This window comes from Pongo pygmaeus, chromosome 9, assembly GCF_028885625.2.
Source record: "Pongo pygmaeus isolate AG05252 chromosome 9, NHGRI_mPonPyg2-v2.0_pri, whole genome shotgun sequence".
NCBI lineage: Eukaryota > Metazoa > Chordata > Mammalia > Primates > Hominidae > Pongo > Pongo pygmaeus.
Window position 1 is genome coordinate 72,935,219 of NC_072382.2, and position 14,305 is coordinate 72,949,523.

General features: G+C 52.3%; 1 protein-coding gene across 49 annotated transcripts in view; it reads right to left on the reverse strand.

The window, feature by feature from the left end:
- The window catches only part of NUMA1 (nuclear mitotic apparatus protein 1), a 77,691-nt gene that overhangs the window by 8,315 nt on the left and 55,071 nt on the right, over nucleotides 1–14,305 (reverse strand). For 27 of the 49 annotated variants that reach the window (XM_054440047.2, XM_063671983.1, XM_054440055.2 and 24 more), the window contains 12 exons: nucleotides 13,082–13,161; nucleotides 11,871–11,953; nucleotides 11,138–11,218; nucleotides 9,988–10,075; nucleotides 8,280–8,403; nucleotides 7,614–7,771; nucleotides 7,214–7,331; nucleotides 7,001–7,118; nucleotides 6,505–6,645; nucleotides 5,214–5,336; nucleotides 1,701–5,066; nucleotides 1,206–1,247 (listed from right to left, as the gene is read on the reverse strand). In XM_054440047.2, the coding sequence (XP_054296022.1) occupies nucleotides 1,206–1,247; nucleotides 1,701–5,066; nucleotides 5,214–5,336; nucleotides 6,505–6,645; nucleotides 7,001–7,118; nucleotides 7,214–7,331; nucleotides 7,614–7,771; nucleotides 8,280–8,403; nucleotides 9,988–10,075; nucleotides 11,138–11,218; nucleotides 11,871–11,953; nucleotides 13,082–13,161 (4,522 nt within the window). The remainder of the gene's footprint in view (nucleotides 1–1,205; nucleotides 1,248–1,700; nucleotides 5,067–5,213; nucleotides 5,337–6,504; nucleotides 6,646–7,000; nucleotides 7,119–7,213; nucleotides 7,332–7,613; nucleotides 7,772–8,279; nucleotides 8,404–9,987; nucleotides 10,076–11,137; nucleotides 11,219–11,870; nucleotides 11,954–13,081; nucleotides 13,162–14,305) is intronic. The other 22 variants (XM_054440064.2, XM_054440059.2, XM_054440062.2 and 19 more) reach the window with 3 other exon arrangements.

Here is a 14,305-nt window from a genome sequence, read left to right on the forward strand (position 1 = left end):
TGCTGCTGCCACCACTCTGCAGCCGCAACCTTCCCAGGACCTAGTCTGTAATTCTAGTAGACATACTCAATGAATTCCCATGCCTCCCTCCCAGAAACTGCCAAAGCCCAAGCCCACAGATGCTCAGACCTCTTCCCAACATCCACAGGCCGTTAGGGGTGGTGCTAGCAGCATGACTGCTGTGGTTAGCATTGGGGAACAGATTGCTGGAAGACAAGAGCAGGGGCAGCACATGTACTCCAAAGCCCACCCCACTCCTACAAAGAGGAAGAGCACAGGGAGTAGGGGAAAAGAGAACATAACAGCCCCATGCACCCTTGGCTGCTCCAAGCATTCTAGGAGTTCAAGCATGACCAGGCAGCACAGGGGAGAGGTAAGGGCTCCATTGCTAACTGTTTGCTATTCACTTTGATTGTCCCCCACTATCACAGGCTCCTTAGAGGAAGAGGAGGGTCCAATTTTTCAGCAGTCCTGGGGTGGCTGGGTAGGAGAGTGATGGAGAAAGGGTGCTCTTAACACCAGCTCTATAGCCGCGATGTCTCAGGCAACACAGAGATGATTCCCATGAGAAAGAGGCAGCCAGACCATGTGACCCCCACTCCCCCGCCCCCATCGGGTATAGACCCCTCCTGCTCCTTCATCCCCGGTCTTCCTGCTACAGACATTTCTATGCTGTGCTCGGGGTTAGAGCCCCAGAAAGTGATGGGCAAGTGTCCTAAGCCCACAATCCTCCCTAACCTGTGGGGGCTGCCTCGCATATCACCTTCAAGGCTTCCATAAAGCCGTACTCTGGGAAAAAGGGACACCATGTTAAACAAGGCCAACAGGGTAATTCTGCTGTTCCTCTTAGTTGGGTATCCTTAACTAGACACAGTACTTGGGAAGTTTTAGAATCCCAAGGATTATGTCTGTCATTGGTTCAGGGTGGGAAAGATGAAGTCAGTGCTACCCCTTGTCCCTGATAGGCAAATGAGAGAAGGTGCAGAAGGGTGGAGAGGCCGACCTGGGACGGGTGGGATGAGGCCTGAGAGAGCCCAGCACACCGCACTCCTGGGCAGCCTGGGCCTGGATTCCATGGCTTGACCCTGCCCCTTTCACAAACAGTTCACAACAGGAGCTGGCGGAGGCAAGCTGCAGCCGGGCTCATGCACCAAGACTGGTCACCGTTTAAGCAGCCAGCATTTAGCGAGGACCTCAGGCATTACCTGCTTAGTTTGCTCTCTCTGAAATACCTCTAGCTGCTCCACCTGTACATGGGGGAGGAGCAACAGAGACAGAGTGAGATGAGGCCAAAGAAGCACCAGCCCTGCTGCCAGGCTGACCTCACTGAGGCTCTGATACTTTCCCCTAAGGAGCTAGATTGACAGTAAGTTTAAAAATGCCAGTTAGGCTGATTCTAATCCCCAGCGGCTCCTGAGGCATCCAGTGCAGGTGTGCCTCTGAACAGGCTGGTGGTAATGACAACTTGACTCTCTAGTGACAGAGCCTTCAGGGGAGGGGAGGCCACTGACATTTTCTTTAGGATGACAGGGGCAACAGACTTGAACTCCACCAGCCACCTCTCCTATTCTGCCACCCAGTGAATGAGGAAAGGCAAGACACTCCAGTGTAGGAGCCAGAGGCCCTGGAACACAGAGGATCAATGTCCCTGCGCTCTCAGCTCCTGATCTTTGGGAGGGTGGCTGGGCTGAGTACCTTACCTGGGCAGTGAGTTTCTGCCTCTCTTCCTGGAACCGCTGCCTCTCCTCCAGGACCTTGACCTTGGCACCCTCATACTTGGCAGTCATCACCTCCAGCTCCCGGGCAGTGCTCTGTGCTTCTCGCTGCACCTCAGCCAGACGGGTCTCAGCATCAGCACGTACGGCTGCCAACTCTTGGACATACTTCTCCCGGGCCTGGTCCAACTCCACTTCCAGAAACTGCCGACCAAGGTTGGCCCGCTCACCCAGCCCCCGGTTCTCCTCTGCCAGCAGGCCATGCGCCTTCTTCAGCATGCTCAGCTGCTCTGCATAGCTGGCCTTCTCTGCCCGCAGCTGCTGAGCTGTTCGCTCCTGCTCTGCCACCTTCTGCCGCAGAGGAATCAGCTCCCCAAGCTCCCGCTGGGCCCGCAGCAGCTCTGCCCGCAGTCCCCCAGCGGCCTGCTTGCTCTGCTCCAGCTCCTCACGGTGGCGTTTCTCGGCAGCGGCCTGCTCGGCCTGCAGCTGCTGGCAGAGGTGCTTAGCTGGCAGCAGCTCACTCACCAGGGCCTGTGTGCTGGTGTGCTCGAGCTGCAGGGTGGAGAGGGCCTGCTCTTTCTGGAAGAACTTCTCCTGCCACGCCTTCAATTCTTGGCCCAGCTCCTCCGCACGTTCAGCCTGTGAGGTCAGCTCCTGCCGCAGGTTCTCTGAAGCCACCCGCTGTTTCTCAGCCTCCTCCCGGAGGCTCTGCACCTCCTCCCGAAGGGCACAGCTGCGTTCTGCAGCTCTGGCACTGTTGCTGGCTGTCTCTGCCTGCAGCAGGCGCAGCCTCTCCTCCAGCTTCTGGCTCTTCTCTGACTCAGCCATCACCAGCTGCTTCAACTCCTTGCTCTCCCCCTCCTTCTCCAGGACCTGGCGATTCAGGATGGACACCTCCTCCTCCAAGCTGCTGATGAGACTATTTTTCCTCTCAGCCTCTTGCCGGCCCCGGGCCACCTGGGCCTTCCACTCATCTTCAGCCTTGCTGTGGTCTTGTACCTTGGTGCGGAGGGCAGCCAACTCCTGTTGGGCCGAGGCTAAGACACTCTGACTGTGCCCTAGCTCCTGGGCCTTCTCCTCTAACTGGCCCCGCAGAGTCTCCAGAGAACTGTCCCGCTCAGCCCGGGAGGCCCGCTCAGCCTCGAGGCTGCGTTCCAGGCTGTCAGCCTGTTTCTGCTGCTGCTGGCACTGCTGCTCCAGCTTGCTCACCTCTGCCCGCAGTGCCTCCAGCTTGGGGCCTGTTGGCTCTGTCCTGCCAGCAGCCTCGGATTGGGCTCCTGAGCCAGATGCGTGCTCCTTTTCTTTCTTAGCCAGCTGTTCCTTCAGCTGCTTCATGGTTTGCCGAAGTTCCTCCAGCTCTTTTATCTGGGCTGCCTCCAGACCACGAAGCTTGGCCAACTCCTGGTCCTTGCCTTCCTTTTCCGTCAGGGCATGAGCCAGTGCCTCTTGCAGGGTAGCAAACTCCACACGCTGCTCGTTGAGGGCGTTCTGCAGCCGCATCTCAAGCTCTGCTCTGGCCGCCTTCTCCAGGGCAAGGTCAGCCTGGGCACGGCCCCGCTCCTGGGTCAGCCGCGCCACCTCCCTTTCCTGCTGCCCACGCTCCTCCTGCTGCTGCCCCTGGCTCTCCATCAGCGCAGCCCGCAGCCGCTCCAGCTCATTGCCCATCTGCTCTGCCTCCCGCTCCATAGCCTGCAGCGCTGCCTGTGTGCTGCAGAACTGGCGTCCCTGTTGCTCTTCCAGCCACTCGGGCTGTCCGTCTCCTGCCCTCGCAGGCTCCTTGACTAACTCCCGGGAGGCTGTTTCCTGCTGCTCACCTGCCTTGCGCACCAAGGTCTCCAAGCGGGCCACCTCTTTGCTGGTGGCAGCCATCTTTTCCTGCAGAGTGGAGAGGTCGTCTGCAAGCTTCTGGGCCCTGACTTCCTTCTCTTGGACCTGCTGGAGTGCTCTGGCCAGGTTGGCATGGAGCTCAGCTAGTTCATTCTGCTGCCGGCTTATCTGGAGTTCGCTGTGGGATTCTATGCCTGCCACCTTCTCCTTTGCCTCCTGCAGCTCCTGGCGGGCCTTCTCACATTCCTCCTTCAAAGTCATCAGCTGTTCCTGGAACATGGCGCCGTACTGTGCCTCCTCTTGCTGGCTATCCTCATACCGCTCACGCCAGGCAGCTACTTCTTTGACGAGCTGCTCACACTCACTCTCAGCTGTGCGCTGGGCAGCTATGGCCTCTGCCAGCTCCTGCCGCAGGACTTCAGTCTCAGCCTGATGGGCCTCCCCAAGCTGCTGTAATCGAGCCTCCAGCCCCTTGCGCCCAGCCCTCTCTTCTTCCAGCTCCTTTTGTTCCCGCTTATGCTGCTCCACCAGGCTTCGGGTCTCTGCCTTCAGCTCAGAGATACAACGCTGCTGCTCTTCCAGGGCATCTGCAGCCCTGCGCTTCTCCTCTTCAAGGCTGCCCTTGGTGACCTTCAAGGACTCTTTGAGGGCCCGGAGCTGCTCCTGGAGCTGGTCCTTCTCCTGGGCCACCCTTTCTTTCTCAGTTGCTTTTTGCTGCTCAGACCGCAGCTGGAACTCTAGCTCTGCAACCTGGGCCTGGGCCTCATGCTGTTCCTGGCGGGCTGTCTCAACACAGGCCCGGAGTTCCTCCACCTTCTGGCTCAGCTCTGCCTTCTCCCGCTGGGCCTGTGTCACTGAGGTCTGGGCACTGTCCCGGGCTTCATTAGCCGCCTGAAGTTGCTGCTGCAGAGTCTCCAGCTTGGCAGCCTTCTCCTTCTCCAGTGCCTCCAGCTGCTTGAGAGCCGCATCCCGCTCCCTTAAGGAGGCCTCTCGCTCCTCTGCAGCAGTGGCCAGTTGCTGGGCATGGTCCCGCCTAGTTGCCTCCTGCTTCTCCACTACCTCCTTCAACTGCTGCTCCTTCTGCTTCAGGCTACTGCTTAGCTGCTCCACCTGGTGGCGGAGGCCCTGGGAGGCCTGTTCTTGCTGTTGGAGGGTCTGTGCTAGCTGGGCCTGCTTCTCTTTGGCCTGCTGCTTCAGGCCAGCCAGTTCTTGATCCTGTTGCTGGATGGTGGCATTGAGTGTGGTGAGCTCACAGGTCAGAGAGGCCACCTGGGCAGTCAACCGGACCCCATGAGCCTGGGAGGCCTGCTCCAGCTCTTCCTTGGCCTGGCTGAGGTTGGAGATGGAGCTCTGCAGGTCGGTGATCAGGCTAGACAGCTGCTGCTTTTCTTCTTCAAAGTGGTCCCGCTCAGCAAGCAGCCTGGCTTCCTGCTGGCCTCGCTCAGTCTCCAGCGTCTCTACCCTGGCTTGGAGCTGTGTGTTGTTTGCAGCAAGAGTGGCTGCCTCTTGCTTCAAGGTTTCCAGCTGGTGGTATAAAGAGACAAATTGGGATCAGCATGACTCCTCAGTCACCAAGCGTCCTCTGGAAATGGAGGAACACCAGGAACCCAAATGTACTGAATGTGAGTCCACACCAACCCCCAGCACACAGGTCTTCCTGTGCATTCCTACCTGCAAGACATCACCCAGCACCTCACCCTTCTCCTGGGGTGGGTTCTCCCGCAGCTGGGACAAGTGTTCTTCCAGCTGTGAAAGTTTTCCTTGAAGGATTTCGTTCTTCTCTTCAAGGCATTTCTGGGAGTAAATGAGACCCATGTGAACAGAGAGGGGGAACAGGCACCAGATTACCACACAAGCCCTCGTAAACATCAACAAACATGGGGCCCATCATCTTGTTACCAAGATCTCCTTTTGCCCTGGCCTAGAAAAAAGCAGAAACCATGGAACTGGGAGCATGAGGGACCTGACTCTCTAGACCTAGTTCTAAGGCGGAATAAAGTCATAATGTAACCTGCTTACTACTTCCCTAAGGCTGCTGAGTTTACTTCAAATTTCCTTATCGTATACCCTTCCTCAGATAAGTCTTGAGTCCTAGATTATCCAAATCACCACCAGCTGCCCACCATCCTCTGGGCAGCAATACCACTGGCAGCAGCTGCAGCACCCCCGAGTCCCAAACCCACTTCTTCACCACTGTTCACTAAGCACCTACAATAGGCTATGCTGGGTTCATCCCTGAATTTTTTTTTTTTTTTTTTTTTTTTTTTTTTGAGACAGAGTCTCGCTCTATCGCCTAGGCTGGAGTGCAGTGGCAAGATCTTGGCTTACTGCAACCTCCACCTCCCAGGTTCAAGAGCTTCTTCTGTCTGAGCCTCCTGAGTAGCTGGGACTACAGGCATGCATCAATCACCACACCCAGCTAATGTGGGAGGCAGCTATTACTATTCCTCTTACAGAGAAAGAACCTGAAGCAGATGCTAAGTGCCTTGATCAAGGGCTACATGGTTATTAGTAAGTGGCCAAATTGGGTTCTTACCAATAGTAACAATAACAACTGGTTCACTGAGAGCTTACTTTACACTACACGATGTGTGAAGTGCTTTACGTACATTTTCTCATAATAGGTGATGAGGCAGCTACTCGTTACTACTCCCATTTTAGGGAAAGGATGCTTAGAAAAACAGACTGATTAACTTGTCCAAGATCCACATCTTGTAAACAGCAGAGACAGGATTGAAAGGTGTACTATAAAGTGAGGGCATTGACTGGGGAAAAAAAAAATAAGTTAAAAAAAAAAAAGGTGTACTAGACTGAAGCCCACAATCTTTCAATTACAGCACACTATTGAACCTTGAAGAGAAAGCAACTTAATACCCAAAGGCCCAGAAGAGCACAGTGGTAAACTGGACTCAGCTTTGCACATGTGGTCAAGACTGTGGCTGTGACCCCAGCAGAGGGTTACCTTGTCCTGCAGGGCTGCGCTGAGCTCCTTCTCCAGCTGGGCCTGCTTCTCTAGCCACTCCTGAGTGGCCTTGCTGTGCTCCTCCGTCAGCTCATTGAGGGCATCCTGTAGCTGCTGCAGATGACTGGCAAACTCCCGCAGCTGAGACGGGCAAGTGAGAATCCCCATCACCCAGAGTCAACGCTGACCCCACCACTGCTGTCTGCTCCCAGAACCCCAGGGGCTGGATGCCTCCAATTATCCTGCCAACCCTCTACAAACCAATCACAGCCATCACACCTCTAATTCAGAACTACAAATCAAAATTTAGGGTCACAACCCAGTACCCGGGAAGCAGCCAATTATGGGACAAGGAAAGGGGCAAAATATGCAGGTCTCTGGAGAGACTGAAGCATAAGACAGGTGCTGGGACATTCTTCTCAACCCTCTCTTGGGGAGCCTTCCAGACCACCTCAGCCCTGAGGGGCCTCCATGCACACGCCACCTTAACACCAACCTTAAAGGAAAGGTCTCCATTCTCCTCCGAAAGCTGGTTGATCTTGCGATCCATCTGGCTCTTCTCTGTCTTCAGGTCCTGGCACTGCTTCAGGGTTTCATGCAGCCGCATGGTAAGGCTGTGAGGGAGGGAAGCAGTGAGAAGAGAGTATGGGCTCCTGGCTGGGTGCAGGGAGGGACTGGGGCCTGGGAAGGAATGCAGAGAAAGCTGTACCTCTCATTCTTGTCACGCAGCTCCTCAAGCTCCTTGGGCTCCAGTGGGCTGGCCGCCTGCTTCTCATTCAGCAGGGCTAGGCGGTCAATGCGCTGCTGCATCATGGCTATCTGTGCATCTGCCCAGAGTGGAGGGAGGAGGAGAGGAGAATCAGCACAGAACTATGTGCAGGAGGGGAAGGGAGGAGGTGGCATAGGGAGGAGGAGGAATATGGTATCCAATCTAAGGGAAAGAGAAGATGGGGACAAAGACAGAACCTAGCTTCCAGGAGGTCAGCCTGACCACAGGCCCAGGGCTGAGCTCTAAGCTCCAGGGGCCAGCAGAGGGGACAATATGGGAGGCCAGGGGACATCCTTCTGGCAAGTCTATTCACATATCTGCCAGTGTGCCAGCCACCTACCCTTCTCGGTGAGGAGCTTGCGGTTCTCAGCCAGCTCCAGCTCCAGCTCATCCCTATTACTTCTCTCATCAGCAAGCTGCTTCTTCAGCCGTCTCATCTGGAACTGTGGGGTCTGCAGGATATCACCCATGGGAGAAGCTGGAGAACCTGAGAGAAAGCTGAGGAGGGAGAAGGCCCATATGCATTGGTAAGAGCCTAAGATCTGAAGCAATCAGCACCAGGCAGCAGGAAGGGAGCGGGGTCTATGGAAGTGCACACTAGCAGCTGGGAGGCCTGTGCACCTGGGTTGTTTGCAGTGCTACCTCAAGCCTCATTACATGATCTTGGGAAAACTTTTCTTCTCACTGCCTTAATTTCTTTGTCAGAAAAAAAAAAGTGATATATTCTCCTTGGCTCTGCAGAGATGTGCTAAGAGAAGGGACTTCATTGTAGTCTCCGAGGAAGAAGGGTATTCCATAAACAGGAAACAGCTTTTGAGGGAGGCCTTCTGCACATGACAAATCCCAACCAATTCCCCCAATTAATACTGGGTGAGGTGAGGAGATCCCAGATCTACAGGATACTCTAAGCACTCCCAGAGGCTGGGCAACATCTTAGGAATGTGAGGAATGTGAGGAATGGATGGATGCTGAGGCCCTATCCCAGGAGGAGAGGCCCAGAACATACTTGTTCCCACTGGAAGAGGAGGCAACCTTCTGTAGCTCTAGGAAGCGAATCTCCCTCTTGGCCTGGTGGCTAGGTGGGGAGAGCTCTTCAGGGAATGTGCTAGAACAGGTAGAAGGCACAGGAGCTGGGGGTAAGAAATAGACAAAATAAATCAACAAAGGTTAGTAAGAAGGTGAAAAGATTTGCACCTTTATGCAATTTGAGAATTCGCCTTAGTGGGAGTGAATCCATGGATACTTATATGTAAACTACCAAGGACGGCACTGGGCAGAACCTGAAACCTGGTGTCTGGGTTATCCAGAGTTCCGTGTCTCTAACCAAAATCAAGTGCAGGGCTTCCATCTGAGCATCATTACTCAGAGCACAGTGGAGTGAGGGTGTCCTTTGGCTCAGAAACTGCACCAAGTGCTCAAGCTTTTTCTTCAAGTCCATACTGCAGAGACGGCTTGGGGAGCCCTGAGCAGGATCTCCTCGCAGCCCCCAACAACCTTTCCTATCAGAGCCACTGGCCACCATTTGGAATTCATCCCCCCTGAAGCCTTGCACCTCCAAAATGCCCTCCTCCTCAAAACCCTTCTCTTTCTGTGGTTTCCGTGACCACTTTTGTAGGACTCTCCTACCTCTAATCACCCATTCTTAAGTCTCCTCATCTGCTCCTCCCTCCTCTACCCACCCTCTAAGCTCCCAGAGATCTGATGGGGCCTCCTGGCTCTGCCCATAGTGCCCACGGCTTCAGTGGCCATCCAATGCTGACTTGCAAACCTATCTTCTGGTCCAGAGCCTGCTCTTGAATTCTGGACTCACATTTCCAACATCTCCACCTGAAGGTCTCATGAGGAACCTGAATACAAGGAACATCAAACTCAACGGCTAGAACTCGCCTAGACCTCCTTCTTACATTCCTATCATCCACCAGCTGACCTCTTCATCAGAAGACCAGCAGAATGATCACTCTTTCTACTGTAGTACCAGCCGAGACCGTTGATATATTCCGTACTTAGATTACTTATCATTATTTCCTGGTTTATGTATCTGCCTTTCCACCTAGAACATGCACTACATGACAGGAAAAACATTTTTTAAAAGACTGTGGGCCGGGCGCAGTGGCTCATGCCTGTATTCCTAACACTTTGGGAGGCCGAGGCGGGTGGATCACCTGATGTCAGGAGTTCGAGACCAGCCTAATCAACATGGTGAAACCCCGTCTCTACAGAGAATACAAAAATTAGGCAGGTGTGGTGGCGTGCACCTGTAATCCCAGCTACTCGGGAGGCTGAGCAGGAGAATTGCCTGAACACGGGAAGTGGAGATTGCAGTGAGCTGAGATCGCACCACTACACTCCAGCCTGGGCGACAGAGACTCTGTCTCAAAAAAATATATATATAAATATAAATAAAAAGACTGTATTCTCAGCTTCTAAGCCTAGAGTAATGATTGTTTAAAAAATAAAAAACAAAAGTAGGTATGATCACTTGTAAATATCCTACATAACTGCTGCCAGGCAGCAAGGAGGAGCTCCATAGGAACTGAGATGATACAACATGGCCCAGAAATCGACCTACTCCATTACACACACTTTTCCTGAGCATCAACTCTGCCTTGTGTTGGGGACAGAAACAAACCCCCACCGTACTTCTTGACAACTCAGGATCCTAGTATTCCCCATTTCAGAGATGAGGGGATTCTCAGGAGTGTGTACCTACTCACCTTTCTGTAGGAAGTTCTCTAGGTCCTCATTAAGGTTTAGCCCGTCCTCATGGTCCAGCACAAATTTAAGAATGACAGCCAACTCAGCCTGGGCCACAGGGAGAAAAAGAGCATCACTTAGGTGTTAGGCCTCTGAAGGTATGGCTGCCAGGAGCTCCACCCTGGCAGTGCCAGTCCCCGGCTCCCTCATGCCCTAGGAGCCTGCTGGATCCCATTCTCCCTCTCAGAGCTAAGGTCCTATGACCCAGCCAACAACATTCAACCACAGATATGTTCACCCCACTTGCCCCCTTCCCTCCCACCTCCCCTCAAGATGTACTGAAGTCAGAGTTCCTGACTGACTTCACTCCTGACCACAAGTGAAGTGACTGTTAAGGAAAGTAATACAATCAGAAAGTTGCTTTTATTGTTATTGTTGTTAAGAAACAAGATCTTGCTCTGTCACCCAGGCTGGAGTACAGTGGCACAATCATAGCTCACTATAACCTCCAACTCCTAGAGTCAACTCCTCCTCCTCAGCTCCCCAAGTAGCTAGAACTACAGACACACACTGCCACACCCAGCTCATTTTTTTAAAAAAATATTTTTTGTTGAGACAGGGTCTCGCTATGTTACCCAGGCTGATCTTGAACTCCTGGCCTCAAGCAATCCTCCTGTCTCGGCCTCCCAAAGTGCTGGGACTATAGGCGTGAGCCACCACGCCCGGCCAGGAAGCTTTTATATATAACTATGTTGGCCTCTTCCAGATGACCCTACCAGAGGAAAGGATGAGATAAATGAAGTGAAAGTTCTGTGGGGAAAAAAAACCAAACACACACACACACACACACACACACAGAAACACATATAGGAACAGAGAATAATTTCTATGTATTATCCTAAAACACATTACAGTTAAACATATGCACATAAAAAAAGACTTGAAAGTACATCCTTTAAAAAGTTAGCAAACTCTGGGAATGAGTTTATCGGCAACTGTTATTTCCTTCTGCATGCTTTTCAACGTTTCCCAGACTTTCTATGATGAATGGCAATAATTGCTATAACTGTATTTTAAAAAGACCAGTATCTGCTGTTCAAAAAAAAACTAGTCAGATGAGGTGAAGCATGGGCTAGGCCTGCTAGGTGGCATGGAGGCACAAGGGCTTACCTGAATTTTATATTCAAACTGTTCCCAGTCCCTGGGACTTTTGGAGCTCATGGTAGAGTGGTATAAGAGCAGCATGGTCATCTAGAAGCCAAACAGGAGGCAGTCACTGAGTGGGGCTGTCTCTCTTCTCAGTGCCCCCACTCTGGGCTGTTCTGGGGACTCTGAGCTATTCCGGTGACTCTTCTAAAAGTCCTGGAATTCAGCAACCCCAGGCCACCATCCTTAACAGCTCCAGCAAACACTTTTTTTTTTTTTTATTTTAAATTAAGGACACAGTGTACACTGTACAAAAAGCTGAGCGCCAAGATTCCTGCATGGCTCAATTCCTGGACTCATGGAACCCTGGGTGTGAAGCTTTAGGTACCCTCTATAGGCCAGCACCCAGAAAGAGCAGAGGGAATGACTTAAGACTGAGCTATAATAAAAAAATATGGTGATAGCTGAGTGAGACCTGATTTCTGCCAGGTCTCCACCGAGGCCCACAGTAATGGTCTAGTAAACCACTGTTTGTTTCATAACCTCTGTCATAAGATCATGGGCTCCTAGAATCCTTGGGCTAAATTAGCCTCTGCCTCAAGACAGGTGGCTGCCTGGTTCTACCTCCAACGTACTAGAGCCCCAGAAATAAAGCACCCATCATCTCCCCTTGGGTTAAGAGAAGGCCCTGCAGGGTCCCTCAGGTACCATCACCCCAACCCTGCCCCGCCTCCCCAGTCTGGTATTCCATAGGTACCTTCGCCAGTTCCAGCTCTGATCCCTCTAGCACCTTCTGTGCAGACACCAGGCATTCTGGAGAAGAGGGATGTTTTCGATTTTCTGCAATGACAACAACGTAGAAAACGGTGAACTTCCTGGGAACCATACCTGAGTTCCCAGAACACTTAAATCTGGGGAGCAGAATGGCTATCTCTGGTGGGGCTATGAGATGTAGGGCTCCTTAATCCTATGGCCTCTTTCCCTTGCCTTACAATTTTCCATCTGAAGCTAGTTCTATCCTGGGTCAATCCAAGGGCTACAGGGATAATGGAAGAAGAAAGCAGCCTCGGAATTCGCAGCAACTCTGGGTCATGATGTTGCACTCTCCCACCCACTCACCAACTCTCAGCACCACAGAGGAAGAGCCCAAAGATGCCAGGTCACTTTAGAATCCTGTTCCAACTGAGGTCACAGAGGAAACCTACAGCTGAGTCAGAAGAGGACAACTAGGGATACCTGACTCTTACGCTGCCCAAGGGTCTGGGCTCAATTACTAACACCTTGCTTTATCTAAATATAGCCTCACCTTTCCTATAATTCTCTAGGGGTGGAGATGGCAGCTAGCTCCCCATGTCAAAGATGAGGACTCTGTGGTCTAAGGCTGGACAAGGGGAGGGGAACTGAAAAGCACTGTACTAGAAGCTTTGCATGTGTTCTTATTTAATCCACCCATCCACTTGAAGAGCAGTTATCATCTCCATATTACACGTAGGGAACCTACGTCCAGAAAGGTCACACAAGCAGTGAGGGGGGTCAAGATCAACCTTAATCTGCCTCTGCCCCTACACCTATCGCCTAAGCAATTAATTCAAAGTTATCTGGGAAAAACAGTTTTTCTTGCAAGGGAAAGAGAGTCATTCTCTCTCTTCTGTCTCCTTGAAGTTGGGGGAAACAGAAACTTAAGGTGCTCAAAGAGTTCAAGGTGACAGGTCCCAAAAAGTAACCTTCTGGCTCCAACTAGATCTCCGAGAAGGGCTCTGGGACTGAAGGGACACTCTTTTTACACCAACTGATGAAGGCATCACAAGACCCAGGGGATCTGAACCAGTTGTTTTCATCTTTGTGTTAAAGAGTGGGGAGCCTTGAAATTTTTCTCCTCCAGACACCCATGAACTAGTTCCTCTGGACTCTCCAATCCCACGAGCTGAGGAAGCAGCTTCTTCATAGCTGGATAAGAAAGGTGCTTACTCTGCAGAAAACTGCACACAAAGTCCAGTCTCTCTGACACCGGCTGCTTCAAGATTTGCTGTCCCTCTTCAGTGCCATGGCTAGAAAAAGAGCAAGTATTAGGACCAGAGTACTCAGCAATCTTTGCCTCCTTGCTGCTGCATTTCATACTACCTCCCCATTCCTTCCAGTCTTGATCTCTGCTGGATCTGGAAGAGATCCAGATCAGATCCTGGAGGGGGGAACAGATACCAGGACACCATTTATCCAGATGGAACTGTGTGGTGGGTGGGAAGTGGGGACTTGAGGCATGGGGTTCTTCTGGAAAAGATGGCACTCTGCCATCCTATTTGCAAACATAAAAAAGCTCTGTGGAAAGGGGCCGAGAGGAGACGGAGGCAGCACAGATGAATGGGAAGCTATATTACACCATCTGGAATGGCTCAACTCTAAACTGTCAGGAAGCCTGGAGAACACACCTAGGTTAAGAGTGAGAGAAGACCATGGGGAGGGAAAAACATCCAAGACCTGAAAAAACAGGAGGAAACAAGGCTCTGAAGTGACAGGGTGAAGTTCCGCCACTAGGCTGAAGGCTGAGATGGCAAAAGCCTCCCAGAGGAGGATCCCAGGGACTAGTGTGTTGTTTGTTTGTTTGTTTGAGACAGAATCTCGCTCTGTTGCCCAGGCTGGAGTGCAGTGGCACGATCTCGGCTTACTATAACCTCTGTCTCCTGGGTTCAAGCAATCCTCCTGCCTCAGCCTCCCAAGTAGCTGGGATTACAGGCATGGACCACCACGCCCAGCTAATTTTTGTATTTTTAGTAGAGATGGGGTTTCGCCATGTTGGCCAGGCTGGTCTCAAACTCCTGACCTCCACCCACCTCGGCCTCTCAAAGTGCTGGGATTACAGGTTGAAGCCACCGTGCCCGGCCAGGACTAGTATTCTTGATTAGTGGTTCTTGTCTGTACTTGCTTTACTGGAAGAGCAGGCAGTGTGAAGAGAGCCATGAGGAGAGGGAGACAGCAGGGGGAGCTCTCACACAGCCCAGGAGGCTGAGGCAGGAGAACTGCTTCAACCTAAGTGACAGAGATTACAGTGAGCCGAGATCATGCCACTGCACTCCAGCCTGGGCGACAGAGCGAGATTCTGTCTCCAAAAAAAAAAAAAAAAGAATACTAGTCCCTGGGATCCTGCTCTGGGAGGCTTTTGCCGTCTCAGCCTTCAACCTAGTGGGGGAACTTCGC